The sequence below is a fragment of the Strongylocentrotus purpuratus genome, unplaced genomic scaffold, assembly GCF_000002235.5.
Source record: "Strongylocentrotus purpuratus isolate Spur 01 unplaced genomic scaffold, Spur_5.0 spur5_scaffold_3, whole genome shotgun sequence".
NCBI lineage: Eukaryota > Metazoa > Echinodermata > Echinoidea > Camarodonta > Strongylocentrotidae > Strongylocentrotus > Strongylocentrotus purpuratus.
In genome coordinates this window covers 13,024,392-13,040,634 of record NW_022145609.1, presented here as the reverse complement: position 1 = coordinate 13,040,634, position 16,243 = coordinate 13,024,392, and the positions used below count along the sequence as shown (strand labels likewise).

The window sequence follows — 16,243 nt, the reverse complement described above, 5'->3', positions numbered from 1 at the left end:
ACCTGTGACGTTAAATTCTGCTGAAGTGACCCCAACAGTAGGCTTAAAGAAAGGACGACGACATCCAAGTTGAGATACGTGCATAAAATGCAGTTCATCTGTAATATCAATAAAACAAACAAGCAATCATAAGCATGTGTACAAATTCACATGAATAAACAAACATCTATTGTATCGCACAACTAGCTTGCCATAAATGACCTTAATATGCATAACTGAGTAAAGAAAACCTTCAAGAATAAACTATGTGAGTAAAGCTCACTTGTGCAAACACAAACTGTATAACTGCCTCATTTATCTTATTCTAATGAACTGTCTCAAATTCTACCTTTGTTTACAAATATAACCCTTACAAATCATACCTCTCTATCTTGTAGGTTAACGTCATACACAAATAAACCCTCGACCAGCCTTATTTCCTGCCTCTATCTTACACTCTTTACTTGGTTCCTGAACTAAATTCCTATTTGCTTCTACACCCTTGACATTCTTTATAACCAAGGAAAACAATTCATACTCTTGTTTCATGTCAATTATCATCACTCATTACACACAAATCTAGATTATCCTCAACACAAACTGATATATGCACAAATTGTGCATTCACACACGTTATCCTACGTTTGTCTATATGTGGTGCTACATGCACAGACAACATTTTAACGTACTTTTCATCTTAAAATTACAGAAAACTAGATTTATATCTTGTGCCATTTTTGGCCTCATACAAACAATTAAAGATTGATTTATACAAATAACAGCTTTATAGTACTTACAACATTGGGCTTGTCTCGATTGTCGGGGATTACTGATGGAATCACTGTCCACAAAACATTTCAAATTTCGTGACTTTTAGGCTGGCGAACTACAAACGCCCTCTTACGACCAAATGAAATTATGGTTAATCTGAACCGACGTCATGACAGAAAACTTTCTAAATCTTACATCCCGGCCCCTTAAATGCGTAGCCACAGCAAAGCATTTATCCAAATAACTTCAACTTCCATTCAAATTGTCTAACTTTTCTGTTAATAAAACACAACTAAACATTCAGAATTTACACTCAACTCTGCATAGCACATTCCATTAATTTCATTTACACAATGTAGTACATTACAGTAAATGCCTTTAGGGTGAATTTATAGCCTATACACAACAAACACTTGTCGTCTAAAAATGTATACCGACAGGTCAATTAAAGTAACATTGGGCAAAACGATCAGTTGCCTTAATAGAGTACACATTAACTAAATCTCAACACAATTGTTGACACTCTGTAGCAAATAACAATAACAAGGATTGTTAAAGTCCTTGACATTCCTTACACACTTTGAGTTATCTAGTGAATTACCAAAGGAAAATACGAAATATATCAGCTCAAACATAATGATTCTACATGTACCTCTATGCACTAGAGCTGCTAACTACTCAGAACTGTGTATTTCAGTACTCGATTCTTGAAACTAAACCCCCTTTTTTGTGAGTTTTCAAGCAAAATTCAGTAGCCCACCACTAAGTACAACAGGGTTACACACAAAAAATGATTTTCAAATTCAGAAAATGGTGCTTCTGTGATTAAACTTTCTCATCATTCGCAATCTTGAGTAAATTGTCAATTTACTTCCGGTATACAAAACTTTAGTTCAACTATCCCCTTCATATCAAATATCCTCTTTTGGGTCTATGCATCAAATATCAACACAATTCGGTTCTTTAAAGTTTCAACTTGAACTAGACACTACATATTTGTATGCTCATGCATTGACCAAATAACATGTTATCATGACAAATGATTCTCATTTGTAGTGGTCAAATATTTAACTCCTGCTCTTAGGAAAAAACATGTAAGAAATTACGTATGAATATCGTTCGAACAAAAAAAATCTTTCAGCAATAGTCTCAGTTCAATACTGAAATGAATACATGTATTCTGAAGTCCATTATAGTCTTTCTTCAAGTATTGACTAATAAACATAATATGACATAGTCTATAACAAGGCTGAAATGTTTATTACTCTTCAAGAGTAGAGTTCACTGTCCTCAAATATAACGTGCCCGATTTACCTCAAGGGCACAATGTTACCGCAAATAGTCTTGTATAAAGTCTGAGGACTGTTTTTATCAATTTCTTGCGCTTAAACAAGTTTGTTGCTGTAAACGAGTTCTGTCTTGCGTCGACGTCAGTCTAACTTGAATATGATGATCAGGATCTTTCGCTTGTCACGGATCAGGATAATCGCGACATAAAAAATTCACAAGAGGCGGCGCTAGGCTCTCACCTCGCACGTTTAATTCATCGTGCATCAAATATAATTATCTCACATAAGAAACTAATGCTCCAATTTAGTCGTTCTTCGCTGTGGATCCATTTAAATTGAGATCGCTCTCCACGGTTCACCAATTTACGCTCTTTGCTTCTTCCAAAACTGAAACATGATGATCAGGATCTTACGCTCGTCACGGATCAGGAAAATTGCGACACAAAAATTCACAAGAGGCGGCGCTAGGCTCTCACCTCGCACGTTTAATTCACCGTGCATCAATATAATTATCTCACATAAGAAATGAATGCTCCAATTAGTCGCTGTGGTTCACCAATACGCTATCTGCTTCTTCCAAAAGACATAGTTTCTGCACAGGCCTGACTAGGATACCGGTGCTATGTTTCAGCTTCACCGATCGGACGAGCTTGTCCTTCCCAGGATAGGTTTCGATTACTCTTCCCGTCAACCACTTGTTCCTCGGCAGATTGTCGATAATCAGCACGATGTCACCTTCCTCCAGATTTCTCGTCTCTTTCAGCCACTTCTGCCGCTGTTGTAAGGAAGGTAGGTATTCCTTCACCCACCTGCGCCAAAATAAGTCTGCCAGGTATTGAATCTGCCGCCAGCGTCGACGTCCATACAGATCATGTTTCTGGAACACATCAGGTGGTAGAGCATTTTTTGACCTCAGGAGCAGCAGATGATTTGGTGTGAGAGGCTCTGCATCCCTTGCGTCATCAGATGTTATGGTGAGTGGACGCCCATTGATAATTGCCTCTACTAGACACATAAGAGTCGTTAAGCCCTCATCATTCAGAACCTGCTGCTTCATGACTGCATTCAAGACCTTTCTCGTAGTTCTGATTTGTCTTTCCCATGATCCACCCATATGGGATGCTCTCGGTGGATTGAATTTCCAATCAATTCCTTGTTGAAGGAGATTATCGTGGATCTTCTCCTGGTTCCATCGTTTCAATCCCTCCCTCAGTTCACGTTCAGCACCTATGAAATTTGTACCATTGTCGGATCTGATAATCTCTGGTTGTCCTCTGCGTGAAATAAATCTGTGAAGGGCATTCAGAAATGAATCCGTCTCCAATGAATGCAGTACCTCTATGTGTATTGCTCTTATAACCAGACAAGTGAATATACATCCATATCTCTTCACAGAGCTCCTTCCTTGTCTCACCATGTATGGGCCAAAGCAGTCAACTCCCACGTTACTGAATGGAGGTTTTTCTGGTACCACTCTATCTGCCGGCAAATCTGCCATCTTCTGTTCCACTGGTTTTGCACGTTGACGTTTACATGTGAAACACTTGTGTAGTACATGACGAACTGCTAACCTCCCTCTGATTATCCAAAATCGTTGTCTGAGTAGGGATAGCACATACTCCTTCCCTGAGTGACCACACATAATGTGGTAATGTCTCACCAAAAGCTGTACTACATGATGCTTGGAAGGCAAAATCACTGGGTGTTTTGTCTGCTCTTCTAGTGGTGCATTGTGTAGTCTTCCTCCAACACATATCAATCCTTCGTCTGTGAGTTTCACGCTCAATTTAGATAGTGGGCTGGATTTTGCTATTCGAGTGGGTGACCGTTGTGTAGTCTTATTTTGCTGTAAGACTCTGTACTCCTCAGCATAGGTCTGTTGCTGAACGTATCTGACAATTGCTTCTTCAGCTACAGTCATCTCATCAACTGTTACTGGCTGCTTCATATCCAGTAAATTCATATCTTTGCGTGCCTTTCTTCTCAAGCACTCCTTGACCTTCAGGATCCATGCAATACCTTTCTTCAGCCGGAACCAGGACGAGTAACTTTCAAGGAGTCTATCTGTCGCCTTGACTTCAGATTCGGCTGCAGCAAACACTCCGGTCTTGTCTTGCTTTACCTCTGGGTCATGCTCTAAGCTAGACTCATTCACTGTCAAGCTTTTAGGCCAATCGCATTCTTCTGACCACAAAAATTTTGGCCCTTCTTTCCATCGTCCAGTCAATTCCTCAGCTGTCAGTCCACGCGAGGCATCATCGGCTGGATTGACATCAGTGTTAACATGTCGCCACTGCCTTGGTTCAGATCCCTCATGAATGGTTGTAATTCTGTTTGCTACAAACGTATGGAAACGTTTATCCTCATTCTTCACATAATGAAGTACTATTGAACTGTCAGTCCAAAACACTGACTCTTGGAGCGGCAGATCCAGTTCCCGTTGTATCATACTGTCTATAGTGACAGAGAGTGTAGCCGCCATCAGTTCAAGCCGTGGGATTGTCATCCTCTTCAGGGGTGCAAGACGTGACCTTGCAAATAGTATGCTGCAGTGCACCTGACCCTCAACATCCTTCATCCGCAGGTAGGAAACGACTCCATAGGCTTTCTCTGAAGCATCTGCAAAGTGATGTAGCTTATACTCTGCTACCTTGCCAAAGTCATGTGGTTTGATGCATCTGTTGACCTGGAATTCAGTCATCTTGGGTAGTTCCTGTAACCATTCATTCCATCTCTCTATTTCCTTGCTTGGAATCTCCTCATCCCATGCAAGTTTAAGTCTGGTTAGTTCCTGCAAGATCATCTTAGCCTTTAGGATGAAAGGACTGGCGTAACCGAGAGGGTCGTAGATGGAAGATACAACACTCAAGATACCCCTCCTGGTTTGGGGTTTGTCCTTGGGTCTAAGTTTGTACAGCAAACAATCAGTTTCTACATCCCAGCTGATTCCAAGTGCTCTCTCGACTGGAAGAGCATCATGATTGAGATCCAGACCCCTCACATCTTTAGCTCTCTCTTCTTCTGGTATGGATTGCAGGACAAATGGGTTGTTACTGACCCATTTGGTTAATCTGAAGCCTCCTTCACTGAGCAAGACCATCAAGTCCGCAGCAAGTTTCACCGCTGTTTCTTCATTCTCAACTGACACCAGGCAGTCGTCCACATAGAAGTTCTCGAGAATGGCCTTAGATGCTTCCACTTTACCATTACCATCACCGTTTCTTGCTGTCTGACGAAGTGCATGGCTGCACACACTTGGGCTCCACGTACCTCCGAAGAGGTGGACGCACATCCGGTAGACCAGCGGTTCCTTGTTGAAGTCTCCGTCCTTCCACCACAAGAATCTCAACACGTCTCGATCTTCTGGAGGTACCCTCACTTGGTGGAACATTGCCTCTATATCTGACATGAGTGCTACTGGTTGCTGGCGGAATCTAAGCAAAACTCCCATCAAATTGTTGATAAGGTCCGGCCCCTGTAACACTGCATCATTCAAAGATACCCCTTGGTGCTTGGCCGCACAATCGAACACGATTCGCATCTTGTCTGGTTTTTGGGGATTCAAGACTGGATGGTGGGGCAAATACCAAACAGGGGTGTCCTTGGGTTGCCTAGTCTCCTCACTAACTTCCTCTGCATAGCCTTTCCTGAGGAGATCCTCTATGCCCTGTTTGTATTTCACATACATTGCTTGATCTCTTTGCAATCTCCTTGCCAACGATTTCAAACGCTGTTCTGCACTCCACTTGTTATCAGGCAAGTTAGGTGGTCTCCTTCTGAAGGGCACCGGTAGTTGGAAATGTGCACCTTCCCGCTGGATGTCCCTCTCCCATATTTCCATTACCTTCTTGTCATTGACTGACATTGCCTTGTCTTTCTTAAGCACATCTGTAGCTTCGATCTTCCAGAATTGGCTGACTTGTTCCTCCAGTCTATCATTACTGTCAATGAAGCTAGATGTAGCTTTGGGTACACCATCTGAACTGGAACCTACAGGTCCACTCACTGACCAACCCAATTTGGTCCTAACAGCATAAGGGCCATGCTGTCCTCGTCTCACCTCGATAGGTATCAAGGCTTCAGGTGAATCCTGCCCTATCAACAGTCCAACTTCATGTCGTTCAATGATCGGGAGGTTGATTCCTTCTAAGTGATGATATCCTGAAATGTCATCCACATTGGCAATGTGTGTGTCTCTGATATTAATGGCGTCTCTGGTATACACACAGGGTAGCTTCACACAGTCTGTATCTGGTCCCGTGTCTGCAATCAGACTAATCACTGAGGTCTCTATGGGGCTATTACGCTTCTCCAGTGTTGTCAGGCTTAAACTTTGCTTCCTTCCAGTAGCATTGAGTTCTCTGGCCAAAGTGGCTGTACAAAATGTACTGGTTGAACCAGAATCCAACAGTGCATATGTATTCACAAAAACATTCTCTCCTTGAGCTCTAACCCTCACTGGAACAATGGGAAGCACACACCTTCCGGCCCCTGTGACACACTTCTTAACGAACCCATTCTGGACTTGATGGACTTCGTTGTTCTGGGTTTCAACTGGAGCCTGTGTCGTTGTCATCCTTCCTGCAGATGAAGATGCATCCTGTGCAAAATGGAGAAATTTTGTGTGTTTTCTCTGGCATCCTTGTACTGAGCATCTTCTATTCAATCTGCAAAACCTACTGGTGTGGCCAGATTGCAGGCAGTTGAAACACAGTCTGTTGTCCTGAGCAAACTGAAATCTCATCTCGGGTGCCATGGATTTAAAACTGTCGCACCCAAACAAGGAATGTTCTTGCCTACACTTCAGGCACTTCAGGTTGACTGCTACTTCTGTTACCTCTGTAGCGTACATGTAGTTACTTCTTGTACTCTTCTTGTTGAAAGCTGGGTTTGAAGTTTCAACTCTTTTTGTTGTTGCTGTCAGATCTCCAAAGACAGGATCATTGGCTTCCTCAGCAGCGTTGGAGACAAACCTTGCCATGTCCGAGATATCGGGAGAACGCTCCTGCTGTCTGATGTCTCTCACCAACTTTAACCATCTACCTTTAAGGTAATATGGAAGTCTCTCAGCCACCTTCAGCAACTCTCTCTGGCTACTAATTTCCTGCAGTAGATCCATTGCTCGAAGAGTTTCCATGCTGATCTTCAACTCATCTGCAAACTTCTGCAGCCCCTTCCGGTCATTCGCATGGCAGATTGGACCAGTGGTTATACGTTTGATCCAGGCTTCTCCTATCTTGTACTTGCTGCCAAAGCGTTCCACCAACAGCTCTCTGGCTCGTTGGTACCCATACAGTGGTTCCATGACCATACAGCACTGTATGATGCCCTTAACTTCTCCTTCACAGCAATGATATAACTTCATAAGTTTTGTCCCACTATCGAGTGAAGATCGACCAATTAAGTTGTCGAACGACATCATAAATTCATGGAAGTGCAAAGGACTCCCATCAAACTTCATCATCTCTACATTAGCCAGACTGATAGCTTCCAACCATCGTTGTTGCTGAACTTGGGTCTGCAGATAAAATTCTCGGTCGTCTCGTGGTTGATAAGCTTGACCTGAAATGGGAGATGAAGCCATTTGCTGAGCTGGAAAAGGAATAGTCTCTTGTAGGAGCGCAGGTTCCTTGACATCATGATTGCTGACATGATGATGATGTTCCGTAGCATGCTCTGCACTTTCATGCACCTGCTTGACATTCTGCTGACTGGAACTCCTATTCCCTATACTCGACACCTTACTGCCACTCCTGTGTTGCTCATACACGTCTTCTTCTGCCTCTGCTGCGCTGAGCTTGGCACGTAAGAGTAACTTAGCCTTCCTTTGCTTAAGGCGTATTTCTTCGAGTTCTATCTCTTGTTCTTCCTGGAGAACTGCTAATTCTGCTGCTATTGCAGCCCTCTTGGCCCTGGTCCTAAGTCCAGATGACGTGGTGGAACTCTTCCCAACCTGACTTGCAGAATCCTCTGGATTGACATCATCAACACCTACTTGACTCATGGTGACGAATGCTAAAGCTGTTATGAACTTTGTGTGACGTTAAATTCTGCTGAAGTGACCCCAACAGTAGGCTTAAAGAAAGGACGACGACATCCAAGTTGAGATACGTGCATAAAATGCAGTTCATCTGTAATATCAATAAAACAAACAAGCAATCATAAGCATGTGTACAAATTCACATGAATAAACAAACATCTATTGTATCGCACAACTAGCTTGCCATAAATGACCTTAATATGCATAACTGAGTAAAGAAAACCTTCAAGAATAAACTATGTGAGTAAAGCTCACTTGTGCAAACACAAACTGTATAACTGCCTCATTTATCTTATTCTAATGAACTGTCTCAAATTCTACCTTTGTTTACAAATATAACCCTTACAAATCATACCTCTCTATCTTGTAGGTTAACGTCATACACAAATAAACCCTCGACCAGCCTTATTTCCTGCCTCTATCTTACACTCTTTACTTGGTTCCTGAACTAAATTCCTATTTGCTTCTACACCCTTGACATTCTTTATAACCAAGGAAAACAATTCATACTCTTGTTTCATGTCAATTATCATCACTCATTACACACAAATCTAGATTATCCTCAACACAAACTGATATATGCACAAATTGTGCATTCACACACGTTATCCTACGTTTGTCTATATGTGGTGCTACATGCACAGACAACATTTTAACGTACTTTTCATCTTAAAATTACAGAAAACTAGATTTATATCTTGTGCCATTTTTGGCCTCATACAAACAATTAAAGATTGATTTATACAAATAACAGCTTTATAGTACTTACAACATTGGGCTTGTCTCGATTGTCGGGGATTACTGATGGAATCACTGTCCACAAACATTTCAAATTTCGTGACTTTTAGGCTGGCGAACTACAAACGCCCTCTTACGACCAAATGAAATTATGGTTAATCTGAACCGACGTCATGACAGAAAACTTTCTAAATCTTACACGACCAGAGCCGTGACCAAACCTAGCAGATCCCGGTGCGTTCAAGGCTCCACCAAACCCCAGCATTCTACAAACCACCCTCGCATCTCTCAGATCCCAGCTGTCATCACAGATAGTTCCCCAGGATCCATCGTGCAAAAGTTCTACTCTCCCTTCAGCATCGTTAGACCCACCGACAAGACGAACTTTAAACGGGTTCGAATGGACTACAAGAAAAATAAGAACTTGATAACTGTTATTTTCTTATTGATGATATCATCACTAATTTCAACATACGTTAGATGAAAAAGTATGATGGCATTTTAAATAAGTCGACCCATGTTTCGGTTGCTATTGATTGCATATAGGTATCCTAAAATTACTACCTATTTATTAACTCCATATTGAAAGCGGAGTGTAGACGAGAAGGAAATTAACACCATTGTGCCTTCGTCCAATGATTCATAGACGTAGGGAAACATCTTATTCTAACATGATTATTATGTACGATCCGCCACAATACCTGCCTCCTTATAAATCAACCGAATAAAAACACCTTGTACAATGATAATAACTATCTTATTTGTGAAAGATTCAGCCCCTTAACAAAATTGTTTCTTTAGTTATAAATAGATTCATTAAGAGGCAAAAAGGGAGATTTTTAAAGTCACTTATGAAAAACTTTTCTGATGTTCGTTCTCATTGAAACTCGTTCTCGGATAGATGTACTGGGGCGTCGCCAAAGGGGGGTGTGGGGGGGGGGTGCGACATCTCCCACCTGTCAGGATATTGTCGGTAAAATTGCGCTGCCGTCGGGAAAAAAGAGAAAAGGGGGAAGGAAAAAAAGAGAGGGAAAGGGAAAGAAAAGAAAAAAAAGAAAAGGAAAAGAAAAGAAAGAAAGGAAAAGAAAGGAAAGAAAGGAAAAGAAAGGAAAGAAAAGAGAAGAAAGAAAGAGAGGGAGGAGAGGAAAGAAAGGAAAAGAAAGAAAGAACAAAAGAAAAAAGACAAAAGGGAAACAAAAGAAACGGGGGGTGAAAGAGAGGAGAGAGGGGGAGGTAAGAGCCTGAGAAGGGAGGAGTGGGAGTAAAAGAAAGGGGGTGGGGGTTGTTGGGTGGAGTCGTCTCGTCAAGGAAGCAAGAAAGACACGGGTATATTATGGTGCTGTGTCGGGTCAGCTGTGTCGGTATTCTTGCTCGATCCTCGTGTACTATATCATTACAGAAGTTTGGAATCGGTGATATGTATATTGTCGGTCGGCCGACAAGTTTTTTTCCCTACGAACTGTGACTTTTTATCCGCTGTGACGACTTCGAGAGTGACTATGACTACAATACTTGTATTTTCTCGAAGTTTCACGTTCTTATAATATCAGCTAAAGAAATCAGAGGTTTAAAATTTTCGGGGAAACTAAATTCAAACAAGGATTAAAAGTCAACAACGGTACGACGAATCGTCTTCCTTTCTCTATATTATGATGAAACGCAAAAATTTCAGCACTTCGCGCGGGAGAGGGAAACTTCATTAAGGCGAGTCGAGAACGGTTCAACGAATCGTCTTCCTTTCTCTATATTTTGATGAAACGAAAAAGTTTTCGCGCTTTGCGCGGGAGGGGAAAACTTCATGTAGACAAGTCGAGAACGGTACAACGAATTGTCTGCTTTTTCTAATTTTTCGCGCAAGAAGGGGAAATTGAATTCAGATAAATAGAGCTTTTAATAATAAGAGTCGAAAACGGTGCAACGAATCGTCTTCTTTCTATAATAATTAAATCAAACGTGTAAGCTTTTCGCACTTCGCCCTGGAAGGGGGAGACTGAATTCAGACAAGTCGAAAACGGTACAACGAATCGTCTGCGTTCTCTTATAATTTAAGGAACCGTCAAAGCTTCCGCGCTTCGCGCTAAAGGGGGAAACTGAATTCAGTCAATTAGGGCATATTAAGAGTCGAAAACGGTACAACGAATCGTCTTCTTTCTCTAAAAATGTAATGAAACGTCAAAACTTCCGCGTTTCGCGCTGAAGGGGGAAACTTCATTCAGACAAGGATTAAGAGTCGAGCACGGTTCAACGAATCGTCTACTTTCTCTAATAATTTAATGAAACACCATAACTTCCGCACTTCGCGCGGGAAGGGGAAAACTGAATTCAGATAAGGATTAAGAGTCATGAACAGTAGGCCGACACCGAATCGTCTGCTTTTTCTCAAAATTTAATGATACGTCAAAGCTTCCGCGCTTCGCGCGGGAGGGGGAGAAACTGAATTTAGACAAGGATTAAGACTCGAGCATTGTTCAACGAATCGTCTAATAATTTAATGAAACGCCATTGCGCGGGAGGGGGAGATCTGAATTCAGATAAGGATTAAGATGAATTCAGATAAGGAACAGTACACCGGATCGTCTGCTTTTTCTCATAATTTATGAAATGTCAAAGCTTCCGCGCTTCGCGGTAATTGGTGGCTAGTTTTGTCGGTAATCGTTGGCCTCTACACCCCCCCCCCCCCCACTGAAAAAGGTCTAGCGACGCCCCTGTGTACTACTAGCTTATAATGTCGAGAAATCATACCTCCTGAGTAACACATGGCACCTGCATCACTTGTATGACTGCATGAGTAACGTGCATTCCCGGAATAACCACATTCTGCAAGGTTGTCTTCTGTTCCATCACAGTTGACCCTATCGAGAAGAATACGACCAGAGCCCTGACCAAACCTAGCAATTCCCGGTGCGCTCAAGGCTCCATCGAACCCCAGCATACTACAAACCACCCTCGCGTCTATCAGATCCCAGCAAACACCACAAACAGTTCCCCAGATCCGTCGTGCAAGACCTCCACCCTGCCTTTAGCACTGTCAGATCCATTTTATGAAATTCGACAAGCCGAACTTGGAATGGGTTCGGATGGGCTATAGTATGAAAATATGTTAAAATAGACAAAAATAGAAATTTGTCAATCTCAATAAGGCATTCCTACGTTGCATTTCATGTATTCATGTATTAATTGAAGGGGAGACTTTCGGAAATACTGTAAATATTTTATGAACGTAATTAAAGTTTTAAAAAAGTAATATAATCCTGAAACATGCGCGTTCCACTTTTTGCAATCGATTACTAAATAAGTCTTAAAGATAAAGTCCAGTTATGGTCATGCGATTGCATTGTGAAAGAAATGTTGTGGAATCGATCAGAAAAGGTTGATCATCTAGCCTATAAGTATTGGTGTGTATTTGGTGTGTGCTTTTATCTCTCACAGTCCAATAGATAAACTGATTTACCAAATATATCAATTAGTAGGCGGTTTCCCGGCAAAATTGTATCATCATGTATTAGTCAAAACGTTTTTCTTCTTCACATGATTGGTAATAAAGAGCTCCATTTAATTTTTTGAAATTGGGGCGCTTCCAATACTGGTCTTTAATTTTAAGTCCGTACCTCCAAAATAACATACGGCACCTGTGTCCATGTGATGTCCGCAGGGAATGCTGACAGTCGGCCAGGCTGTCTTCTGTTCCCAAACAATCGACACGAAAAACATCCCCAGCACCTTGACCAAACCTGGCTGATCGTGGCGCAGCCAGGGCGCCATCGAACCACAGCGTCTTGCAAACCACTCTTGCATCTTTTAGATTCCACGAGGCACCACAGGCAGTTTGCCAGGATTCACTATAGAAGAACTCCACTCTTCCTTCAGCATGGTTGGAGCCATTCACGAGACGTACTTCTGGTGGAAAAGTGTCCATGGTGCTATTTCTTCTCCGCTACACATTTAGCAAGAATAGTCAATCTAGAACAATTTCTTTGGGGACAAGTTTGTTTGCCCCAAATCGCTAGACTGCTAGCCGAAATTTCTCCCAAATCAGAAAACAAAGAATAGAAAAGCAAATTTCTAGTTTAAAGGGACTTTGTAACATTGTTCAGATGAGAGATAGTGGTGCTAAGGTAGTGACTTCAATGCTAGATGTACGATTAAAGATAATCTGAAATTTTGAGTGAAAACGGATCATTATTCATGGTACAAATTGGGAAAAACTGATCTGATCGATTCCTTAATTCTCCCAACTATGTTATTCTACTTCTATTATGCTACTTGTCAAAGCCTGTTCAGCATCAAGACAAGGACAATTTAATTACATTTTAGGTGAATGTAAATCGTCACAAAGCAATAAAATGGCTCTACATTCCATTCCAGACAGTTAAGTGTTGACAGATTTTTATAGCCTGTTTTATGTATTTTTCTCATGGAAAAACGGTTGGGAAAATTCAAAAATGGTTGGGAGAATTTACTTTTAATCACTGTTAGAGGGTGCCTCACATCGACGCCTTCAAAGAAAACCATAGATATCTATGTGGTTTGAGAATTTGTTCAGGATTTGTTGCATGCCAGAGGGTTAGTATAGTAAAAGGAATATAGTAAGTAACATTTTATACAAAAATTAAGCAATTTTTTTCATCAACCTTCAACAATGTTACCGAGTCACTTTAATATACTTCAAAGTTATTTTTAAATATTCCTAAGAGTTTTGGTAAGAATTAATTTCGATTCTTTAAAAAATGAAATATAGCTTTAACCAGGATAACCCCTTTTCTTGAGGTAAGAAATTGTATCACGACTTTTTCCACAAGTATACTGCTTAATAAACGACATGTTTTATGTGCAACCCCATTATGCCATACGAAGACGGCCACTGGTTTGTGGAAATATTAGTGAAAAGCAGATATTCACTTAGTTCGGACAAAGGCATGAAAAAGTCTATAACCACATTGATGGAAAACTGTGTCGTTTGCGCAAAAACGACATAAAAAATTAAGAATGGTTCTGACACGAGGTCTAATGAAAGGCAGAAAAAACAAGAAATATAGATCCACAAACTTCAAAGAAATTTTAACAAATGATAAAGGATGAATGTTTTAAAGCTGCGGCGATCAAACACGAATAAGCAATTCGACATACGTCGCGAGTACCTTTGTTCTGTACACACAGAGAAAAGTAGGTGTAATTTGACTCCTTATAGGGAGTAACTGCTTGTCACATACGTGTCACCCCTCAGGGAGTAAATTTACTCCCCAATGTAGGGAATAAATTATTTTTTTCATAAGAAGGTGTAAATTTGCACCCCAAGGTTATGATTGTACTCCCTTTAAGAAGTGAAATTTGCACCCAATGGTGTTCATTTAACACCTTTTATACCCTTTATGATCGATTCCACACCCTGCGGGGAGTAAATTTACACCCGTTTTATGCACAGCATCAATTAATAGATCATCCCTCGAGCAATCAATCATCCATGACTCGTAATCACCTAAAAGTCACTGATTCTCACCCTTTTGTCTACGTTTCACTGCTCTAAAGATATCAGACCGGAATGTCGAGTTATATGTTGAAAGGCTTTAATGCTTACCTAAATAACAATTAGTGTGAACTCTACACAAGTGCAGACAGTAAAAACTAACTTATGGCTGGACGTATCGGTTCAAATGTAATGGAATTACCTAAATACACAATCCTGCCTTACCGAATATTTTCCCTTTACTTTAATACACATATAAGAAGACAATTATGTACTAGTTAGTAAAACAACACTTATGCTAATTTCATTAAATTATCAAAAATAACCTTCGGTACAACCCCTTATTCTTGATCGGATAACTTTCACACAAACATGATAATTTCCCTAACATGACTAAAATATGTGAATTATGCTAATTTGTCTTCATTTGGCATTACCTATATTGACACGATGCGCCATTGATGTAGTGCTTGCGCGTATGCACTGACCAATCAGAGCTCGTCTGACAAAAATAGGGTGTAAAATTACATCCCTCAAATATCCACCCTTGCGTATTTCCGTTTTTACTCCCTAAAAGGTGTAATAGGGGCGCCCTATTTTTCCAATTTCGTTTTACTCCCCAAGGACACTTTTTATTTCTCTGTGTAATCCCTCCCCCCCAAAAAAAAAAAAAAAAAAATATATATATATATATCCCATGGTAATCACAATGTGTCTTACATTTTGTTCACACCCTTCGGTGAAATATATCTGTTATATTCATATTCAACAGTGAAAATGTATTAAATTATTTGAAATTCATTTAAGTTTTCTTTTGCAAATAAATAGAGGTACTTGCAAGAAATTATCATAAATTCGTCAATTTGCGTTTGATCGACTACGACAAAACAAAAGTCGTTCTTAATCGTCCTTTTTCAGATTTTCACTAATCTTTAAGCTTTCTGGGGGCGGATTCTTGGAAGTTTTCGGATTGTAGCATCCATTATAATCAAATGCTTTCACTTTAAGTTGCTCTCCGCAAAATAATTATAACATTCATCTCGATTATCTGTCCTTCCAAACTGAATCTCTGCTTTTTCTCAGTTCTCTTTCGCTGAGGAGATTGAAAAATATCAACCTTTGGTAGATATTAAAAAATACTCTGATCTATTTCTCGTTGAAATTTAACAGTTTAGAGAAAGAAAAAAAAGTCAGAGGTGAAAATGAAATAAAGTCTTTGGATGGAATTCATTTATATAAAGAAATTATGGCAATGTGAAACGTAAAGCAAACCTGAACTGAGTTGCACGTCCTACGACTTAACTTTAACGGCGAAACTTTACCAAAGATTAACTGCAATCTTCAACCAGGGAAAACGCACTTCCCAAACTTAAGCGTAGCCTCTCCCTCTCTGAGGTAATCAGTGAACATTAATAAAAACACCTGCTTTTTACCCTTCGTAAAATAGGCGTGGCCTACAAGGACAGAAATATTTCCGGGGACGCCAACGGATATATTCCTAGCAACAACGTTGAAGTCTCCAATACTTTTGATAGGTTGCAGAAACATCTGATGTTAACATTAATATCATTAACAATATTTTTCGAAACTTTTTGCATACCAGACGGAACAGACGGTATACATTTTATTGATATACACATTACATTCAGACCGTCTCCAATTCAAGTTAATTGAAATTTCATTAAGCAGTTGTTTCGATGTCAGTAGACCATTAACATTCCTAGTCACCCCTGTCGGACCGCCTGTCAAAGACTGAACAACAAAACAATAATAACATCAACCAAAAAAACAAACCTTAAAACATTAAAAGATGTAATAACACATAGACTGATATATAAAAAAAAAAGAGTAAGAACAGACAACCCTAAGTATTGTTTGGAAACAAACATTATAGCTTTAAACTAAAAAACCAGAACTTGGACTTCTTAATAGATTTCTGCCAATATTGTCTTACAGCCCTGT

At 40.3% G+C, this 16,243-nt stretch overlaps 2 protein-coding genes across 2 annotated transcripts; both read right to left on the bottom strand.

Annotated features, from left to right (window-relative positions):
* Positions 1-69: 69 nt before the first annotated feature.
* LOC115928472 lies at positions 70-9,021 on the bottom strand. Its single transcript, XM_030995687.1, has 2 exons — positions 8,849-9,021; positions 70-8,170 (listed from the first exon to the last, which is right to left on the bottom strand). Exon 2 carries the CDS (start codon positions 8,041-8,043, stop codon positions 2,578-2,580), a length of 5,466 nt encoding a protein of 1,821 aa, XP_030851547.1. The 5' UTR covers positions 8,044-8,170; positions 8,849-9,021; the 3' UTR covers positions 70-2,577.
* Positions 8,457-12,733, bottom strand: LOC115928495 (deleted in malignant brain tumors 1 protein-like). Its single transcript, XM_030995739.1, has 4 exons — positions 12,442-12,733; positions 11,560-11,769; positions 9,017-9,222; positions 8,457-8,561 (listed from the first exon to the last, which is right to left on the bottom strand). Exons 1-4 carry the CDS (start codon positions 12,731-12,733, stop codon positions 8,457-8,459), a joined length of 813 nt encoding a protein of 270 aa, XP_030851599.1.
* Positions 12,734-16,243: the final 3,510 nt, after the last annotated feature.